At 42.8% G+C, this 8,763-nt stretch overlaps 1 protein-coding gene across 9 annotated transcripts in view; it reads right to left on the bottom strand.

Annotated features, from left to right (window-relative positions):
* Window positions 1-2,740: 2,740 nt before the first annotated feature.
* Window positions 2,741-8,763, bottom strand: part of PDE1C (phosphodiesterase 1C) — a 553,045-nt gene continuing 547,022 nt past the window's right edge. For all 9 annotated transcript variants that reach the window (XM_069958459.1, XM_069958460.1, XM_069958462.1 and 6 more), the window contains one exon: window positions 2,741-4,929. In XM_069958459.1, coding sequence (XP_069814560.1) covers window positions 4,760-4,929 — 170 coding nt within the window. In that variant the 3' untranslated portion in view covers window positions 2,741-4,759. The remainder of the gene's footprint in view (window positions 4,930-8,763) is intronic.

The raw sequence follows: 8,763 nt of genomic DNA, 5'->3' as shown, positions 1-8,763 counted from the left end.
ATGGGTCCCAGGTGGGGTAATATGTATGTGTGTGGAGGTGGGGGGTCAGGTGGTGTAGTATATGTGTTTTGGGGGGGGGCTAAGATGGGGCCCAGGTGGGATAGTGTGTGTGTGTTGGGGGGGGGTTAAGATGGGGTCCAGGTGGGGTAATATGTATGTGTGTGGAAGTGGGGGGTCAGGTGGTGTATTATGTGTGTGTTGGGGGGGGGCTAAGATGGGGCCCAGGTGGGGTAATATGTATGTGTGTGGAGGTAGGGGGTCAGGTGGTGTAGTATGTGTGTGGAGGGGGTCAGGTGAGGTTGTGTGGGTATGTGTGTGTGTTGGGGGGTTAAGATGGGGCCCAGGTGGGCTAGTGTGTGTGTGTTGGGGGGTTAAGATGGGGTCCAGGTAAGGTAATATGTATGTGTGTGGAGGTGGGGGGTCAGGTGGTGTATTATGTGTGTGTTGGGGGGGGGGGGGGCTAAGATGGGGCCCAGGTGGGGTAATATGTATGTGTGTGGAGGTGGGGGGTCAGGTGGTGTAGTATGTGTTTGGAGGGGGTCAGGTGAGGTTGCGTGTGTATGTGTGTGTTTTGGGGGGTTAAGATGGGGCCCAGGTGGGCTAGTGTGTGTGTGTGTTTGCGTGTGTGCGCGGGGGGAGGGGGGGTCAGGTGCGGTAGTATGCGTGTGTGTAGAGGGGGTCTGGTGAGATTGTGTGTTTGTGGGGTAGTGTGTGGGTGGGATGAGGGTCAGGTGGGGTAGTGTGTATGTGTGTGTGGGGGGGTTAGATGGGGTAGTGTGTGTGGGGATGGCAGATAGGTTAATTGCAGGCAGGAGGGGAACTTAATTACTATGGTGGGTGCAGCAGGGGCATTATTACTATATAGAAGGCACAGCAGGAGGAATTATTACTATATAGGCATAGCAGGAGGTATTACTATGGGGCAAAACACTAGACATTATTACTATATGGGGGCGCAGCATTGGATCCTACATACAGAGGGTAACACACTTACCTACCTACTTACTGACACCAAGCAGTGTAATTATTACTGTATAGGAGCCTATTGGTGGGAGAAGGGAAGGAAGATGATAGAAAAATACAGATCCTAAGATGTTTGTCTGGCAGGTTCTAAAGACATGAATTGCAGCTGAAAGAAATCATTATGGAGGCCAGGGCGAGATGGAGAGGAAAAGGGAACGAGAACAACTCAGATGAAAGAAGACGTCACCTGTGAGTCACTGAATGAGGTTTTTGCATTTTGTAGAACGTTATCTGTTAGGAGTTCCCCGAGGTAGAAAAGGTTGGGAAACACTGGCCTAGAGGATAGGGGTTAGGGCAGACCTCCCAGAGGCTGTGTGTACAGGTAGAGCTGTGAAGGAGCTGCCTTAGCACTGTTGTGCACCACTACCAAGGGCGGGTGGCTGCCTGTTTCTGCTTAGTCACAGTTATTATGAGTGGCGGCAATAGAGCTGGGCTAATAAAGCAGTCATCAGGGTTACTAGCCTCTGCACTGGGCTCCTTCGCTAACCGCTTACAACGGCACTCAGGGGGCCCGTGCTCCGGATGTGTTGGGAATCTAGCAACACCCCTGCAAAATACTATTAGAGATGGGGTTCGTCCTGACTGAAGCATGCAGCATTTGGTTACCAGTGGCTGAAGAAGTTGGATGCAGCCCTAGGGAATCCTGGGAAACATGCATCCATGTTTATCAGGCAGCCTTGGAGCTGCATTCAACTTCTTCAGCCACTGATAATCAAAAGCCGCATGTTCAGGTCCAGACCAACCCAAGTGTGCTGAGGATTCGCTCATCTCTAGTTACTATAAGTAATAGAATTACTATAAATAATAGGATTGTCTTTGCCTGCGTCCATAGAGAATGAATGGAGCCGTGCACGCGATGCAGAGAGTCCTGCTCCATTCATTTTCTATGGACGCCGGACCTATCTCCACAGTGCGCGCGCCGGCTTCTGACCAAGATATCTCCGTCCCGGGAACGGCAGAATGAGGTCAGTATAAGGGGATCTAGCTGGGGGTCGGGAGCCTGACACCCCAGCACGGGGGGTGACAGGTCTCCTTTAACTAAATTGTCACTAAATAGTCTGTCTGGTTTAGACAACTAAATCTTAAATATTAATAAAGAAAGGGCCCCTACCTTCATCTATTAATCACAGTGAAGAGGTGTTACAAAGAGTCCATCTCCCTTTGGGGTATCCAGCATGTCCGTGCATTACATGGATGGCCCATTGATTTAAACATGAACTGCGTTATACTTATTTTTCCTTGTATTGCCAGTGAGTAAAGCCAATAACTGCAGCCTTCTGCTGGTGTGTTTTAGACATCCACCACTGATCAAAACTTTTAACATGTCTCTGCAACCTGTGAAATGTTATTTCTTAAAACAAGGACAATTAAAGGAATTATTCAGGATAAAAAAAAAACAAAAAAACAAAACAAAACATAGCTGCTTTCTTTCAAGACCAGCAGCACATGTGTCTCCAGGTTGTGTGCAGTATTGTAGCTCTGCTTTATTCACTAACTTAGGACATAACCTGGAACTGAGAACTCTGTTTTTCTAATTCTTGATAACCCTTTTAATTAAAGGTATTAAATGTACAAGTACTGTAAATTTCTTATTTGTAGGACATGAATATTATATGTCTGCTTCTTAATTTGATCATTTGCTGATATCAAGCAGCTGGTTGATTTAAGTATATTCTGTATTTATTACAACTGAGTAAATAATACTTAACAGAAGATGTCTGAAAAACATTTTTTATTTACTACAGATGAAAGCAGAAGTAAAATCATAACATTCTCAATAACTCATCTTGTGGCCCGGCATTCAGTTGTAATATAAATACACAGATGTAGCAAAGCAAAGTTTAAGGGCATTGCTTTTTCACAGGACTGTAGGTAAATCCAATGCAATTTAACTTAATAATCATAATACATAGACAATGCAGCTAGCTGTTACTGAAGCTATTAGTGAAGAAATAGGGGTGTGGATTTGGGCGCATTCAGGATCTCAAATGAGGGAACCAACATAGCCACAAACATATTATTTAGCTCATCATGTGAGCCACAGCTTTCAGTCTTGTGCACAAATCAGATATCAGAGTGCAACAGCTTCAAGGGATTTTAAAAGAAAATGTGACTCTAGCACATTCAGTTTTTAGTCTATGTTCACACAACGTATGTGTTGTAAAAATTTATACAGCTTTCTATGTAAAAGCATAGAATCCTGGTTGGAGTATTCACACATGGTATGCACTCCGTCCAGGATCCCTAGCAGCACCGCAAGAAACTGACATGCCAGTTTTCTGCGGCCACTATTCATTAAATAGCTGCCGCAGAAAACCTGTCAGTGCTCACAATGGAGCGCCCGCATCCAAATTCAGCAGCACTAAAGATCATCTGGCCGGTACTGTAATGATCTTATCAGACACCGGCCATTCCGATCACGGAATGGCCGGTGTCTCATGTTGTGTGAACATAGCCTAAAGCTTCACTTATTCAATCCTCATAAATGCATACATCACAATGTGCAGGAACAGGACAGGCATAGCTCTGACTACCCCCTTGGTCTAAGATCTAAGGTGTAAAAGTAAGGTGATAACCCTGATCACAATTGGTGTTTCCTCATGATGTTCTGTCATCACTTCTTTATATCTGACAACCATATATGTTTACATTAAAGAGACTCAGGTTCATACTGTCCTGATCCAGAGATATCCCCCTGAATAACATGGACAATAAGTAGTCTTCTCCATTATAAGCATGAGCCCCGTAATCGTGCATATTCATGAGAAGCAGAATACTCCCCCCACTAGCTGTTGATTGGCAGTTATCTATCCATGCTGTGTATAGGCAGTCAACTGTCAATCAGCAGCTAGAGGGCGGGGGCAGGGGTGTGTCGAGAATCCTATTCTCCTGCATATTAGGAGAATGGCTGAACGAAATGATAGAAATAATACACCAATCTGTTTAGCATTTCTGTCACTAGTTTATGCTGCCCTCATGAAAGGTGAAATAAGCCTAGTGAAAGATTCCCTTCAATGAGTGTAAAAAGCAAAGCAATGACTGCCAGCTAATAAAGCCTTTGCCTTTTGCATAGATATGAGCATTCATATATACTTGGCTTAGCTGTAAATAAGTCTATGGTTGTTGGATATTCAGAGTGTGGTTGGATAATCACTGTATACTCAGAGATTTCTGAACATCTGAAACTCCAATGGGATCTAGGCAATACACATGGGAATGGCAACGGCATGGGCATAGACTGTACTATAGACTGTACTACACATACTCTTCTCTTGAAGCATTTCTTTTAAGGAAGAATTTATCTGGAACAATGTCCTTCATAAATGCAAAAAGAAATAAATCTGAGGTACACAGAGTTATACTGTTGCCCCATGGACTTGTATGGGCACTATATTTGGAATCCATGGGACACAAACCCTATACTATAGCTTTTGTTCTTACTTGTAGAAGGAATGATTCAGATAATGAAAGTGGATTAGAGAATAGTCCTATAATGTAGCTTAACAGTGGTTATTGTCCATGCTGTAATATAACGGCAGAGATTGTGCATAGAAAATATTATCTCACTATGACAAAAGTAAATCATGTGTGGCAGCTCTCTAGAAGTGATGTGTATCAACCATGTATTAAGTGCTATGTTGTTTGATCCAGCATTGTTTGTCCTATTATGCAATTCTATGCTAACGGAAAAGAGTCCTTAATAATAACATTCAAAATGGATTCATATTAATCCTTATCATTTTTTGTTCCAATGGAGGGAAATATGCTGGATTTTCTTCATCCTTCCCCTCTGATCTACTGGTCTGTATTTTGTCACATTTTCATCAGTTCTCTTGTGGAAGCTGGGTAGGCGGGTTGTTGTACAGTAGGTGGGTCTCTTAAAGTATCTGAGTTGCGGTTTTAGTACTGAAAAACAAACAGACATACATTTCTGTTATGACATGATCATTCAGATGGCACTTGGCAAGCAGAGGGATTTCCACGTAACACCAAGCTGCCCCAAAACTCAAGCAAAAAAACAAAAAAAAAACCCATTTTAAATGGCTACTCCGACATTGGTTAAAAAAGGAAACATGCTGCAGAAGCATATACAGTAGCATTGGTTACCTGCCTGCCCCAGTTCTAGACCTATCAAAAATCTATGTGTTTTGGGGTCTTAGTTCTGTATTTCATGGTTGAACTTCCCAATTGAGCAGTTGCTCAGTACTACAATTTCCAGAATGTACTGCTTTCCCTCAGATGTTCATCACAGTCCTCCCACCCTGCCTACTCACCTCTTCTAGCACTCCTGCACATAAATGGATCACTTAACACCTTTATGACCAAATGCCATTGATGCGCAGATGTCCAGGTCACAATGAGGCAGTGCTCTCCACTCCGCCTTCTAAGAGCCATAATGCTTTTATTTTTCCACCTACAGGGCTGGTTTGGGTGTAATTTTTTGCTCCATGATCTCTAGTTTTTATTGGTATCATATTGGTAAACAAAGAAAAAATTTGACCACTTTTATAAATTTTTTTCTGATATATGCCATTCATCTTGCTTGAACAATATTTTTATATGCAATAGATCGTACAATTGTACAATGATATATAATATGTTAATTTTTTTTTTTTTTTTAGAGATTTTTATTTTTATAATGGGAGGTAATTTAAACTTTTATTGGGGTTTATTTTATAAATTTATTTATATTTTTTAAAACTTTTTTATGCACTTTTTTTTACAGTTAGATATGCAATCATTAGATTGCATATAATGATCAATGCTATGCCATAGCATAGCACTGATCAGTACTATCGGCAATCTGTGCACAGAGTCTGCACAGATTGCTGATCCAACAGGATGAAGGTAAGTGTTTTACTCCCACCTGTCGGTGTAAGTGATCAGGGGTCCTATGCTGTAGGGGTCCTGATCAGTAAGTGACAGGTGCTTATCCTGTCACTGACTTCCTTAAAATGTATAGATTTTATTATGTTTACTTAAATAACATTATAAATATGTATTGAGATTGTTTTACACCTCAATTGGAGTCACATGTGGTAAATTCAGTTGGTTGAACATAATTTAAAAAGACACCCACTGTCTACATAAGGTCTTGCAGCTGTGCATATCAGAGCAAAGAAACAAACAATGATGGGAAAAGAACTGCCTGTGGCACATAGAAGCAGGATTGCATGGAGGCACAGATTTGGAAAAGGATACAAAAGAGTTCCCAAAAGAGCACAGTGGCCTCCATAATCCTAAACATCTACCTGTCATCATCATTAAAAAAAACTTTTGACATGTCATAGAGACATAACAGAGAAGTTTGGATCCAACAGCACCCAGGAATCAGATCTGTCTAGTGGTGAGTAGAGATGTGGGTGTACACTGTATGGTTGGTATTCCCAATTTACTAACAAGTAGACATAAAAACAGGGAAAATTTAACAGCATCCAGTGGAGAGATAAATCTTCAAATGAGCTTTAGTGTATATCCAGGACAAACTGCAATGTTTTGACCAACAGTTGGTCTTTGTCAAGCATACAGTATGTGCTTAGGTGAAGATAAGTAACCAATCACCTAAACAAGGGGGAAAGGGGAAGAGAAGCAACACAGTTCCAAGCAAAAAATTGGAGCATGGAACACTAGTATCATGTCTATGTAAATGACTGTATACATTGATTCTCTGTCGCATACAGGAAGGCACTATATATGCTCTATTAGATATGTTATAATGTGATCTATGTAACAGTATTAGTTTAATATCAAGGTCTCATAATGCAATGGTTAACATATCTAGATGACAGATTATTGTACTAGAAGAGAACACATGTACCTAAGCTCCAGGATTTACATTTAGCCAAGAGGAGAAGGAGAACTGAAGCCACGTAGAGTAGCCTAGGTGTGGGAGGCAGCACTGGGGGCGGATGTGTCGTCACTACTCTGCAAACAAGCATCAGAGGAAAGAGAGCAGCCTCTGTGTGTTGTCATAGTGACCTAGTGGTTGAAAAGTTGCTGTTTGTTTTTAATATGCAATAAGCTCCTTTGAATATTTTTCTCTCTACTGGATGCTGTTGAATTTCCCCTATTTTTTATGTCATAGAGACATTTTAACAATTTTTATTCACTATGGGTCTGAGTTTTTAGACCCATACCGATCGTGTGAACGAGCCGAAAGAAAACTGTGTTTTAAGTAATCTCCCGACTCTATGTCACGTAATGAGTCAAGCTCCTAATGTAAGTTTATGGAGCCCGACCCTTTTCACACACTCAGACCAGGACCAATCAAAGCTTTGGATATTTCTCTATGACATGTCAAAAGTTTTTTTATGATAACAAGTACACTTTAAATGGCAGAAGTTTTAAATAAACAGGACTCCTAGAACTGGCCACTTCACCAAACAATTGGGGAGAATAGCCTAAGTAAGAGAGGTGAGAAAGAACCCAATGGTCAATCTGGCTGAGCTCCAAAGATCCTGTGTGCAGATAGGAATAACTTTCAAAAGGTCAACTATCACAAAAGCACCAATCTGGGCTTTATGGTAGCATGGCCAGGAAGAAGCTTCAACTCAGTAAAAGACACATGAAAGCCAATCTGGAATTTGCAAAAAAACACTCAAAGGACTCTCAGACTGTGTAAAACAAGATTCTCTGGTCTCTTGAAACCAGGATGAAACTTTTTGGCCTCAATTCTAAGCATTATGTCTGGAGAAAAACAGGCACTGCTTATCCCCTGCCCTACAGTGAAGAATAGTGGTGGCAGCATCATGCTGTGGGAGAGTTTTTTTTAGCAGCTAAAACACAAAGACTGGTCAAGGTTGAGGGAAAGCTGAGGGGAGCAAAGAAATGATTAATGTAAACCTAATCTAGAATGCTTTGTACATCAGACTGGGCCAAAGGTCAAATACCAAAAAGTCCACACAGCAGTGGCTTAGGGACAAGGCTGTGAATGTCCTTGAGTGGTACAGTTAGAGCCCTGCTTTGAACCTAACTGAACATTTATGAAGGGACCTGCAAATGGCTGGCCACCGCTGGTCCCCATCCAACCTGACAGAGCTTAAAGGGGTACTCCAGCCATTTATATTTTTTTAGATATTGCTGGGGTTGCATATAAAATAATAAACCCAGTTTTCTCACCTACCATGCTCACTTGGGGCCCTTCTGTCACATCTTTGGGTCCCACGCTGAGCACTTTAGCCGCTACATCCAATTTCAAGAACGGTTTGTCTTAGCAGTGACAACCTGCTCAGCCAATCACTGACTGAAGCGGGACAGCGCCTTGGCCAATCATCAGCTGAGAGGGCTGTCATTGCTTTGATGAGCCTGTTTCAGAAGGGGACCAGAAGATGTGACAGGAGGAACCCAGTGAAAGAGTGGTAGGTGAAAATAGGCTGTTCATTGTTTCCTATGCAACCTCAGCAATATCTTTAACCCCTTAACGACATAGGGCGTATATTTACGCCCTGATGCCGTTAGGGACGTTCAAAGCGGGGCCACGCGGCGGCCGCACTCTGAACCGCGGCGGTCCGGGACCGCAGGTATTAGCGGGCACGGTCCGATCGCCGTGCCTGCTAATACAGTAATCAGATGCAGCTGTCAAAGTTGACAGCTGCATCCGATTACCGGACGCAGCGTCATCCCTGGTGTCTATTGGGGACATCGCTCCTCCCGGCCGGGGACCGCTCCAAGATGGCGCCGTCCCCGACTCGGCACTCGTTTACTTCCGGCTGCAGCAGCCGGAAGTAAACGAGTGCCTAT

This window comes from Dendropsophus ebraccatus, chromosome 2, assembly GCF_027789765.1.
Source record: "Dendropsophus ebraccatus isolate aDenEbr1 chromosome 2, aDenEbr1.pat, whole genome shotgun sequence".
In the NCBI taxonomy this organism is placed as follows: Eukaryota; Metazoa; Chordata; class Amphibia; order Anura; family Hylidae; genus Dendropsophus; species Dendropsophus ebraccatus.
Note: the sequence above shows the minus strand (reverse complement) of the source record. Positions and strands in the feature narration are given on the sequence as shown.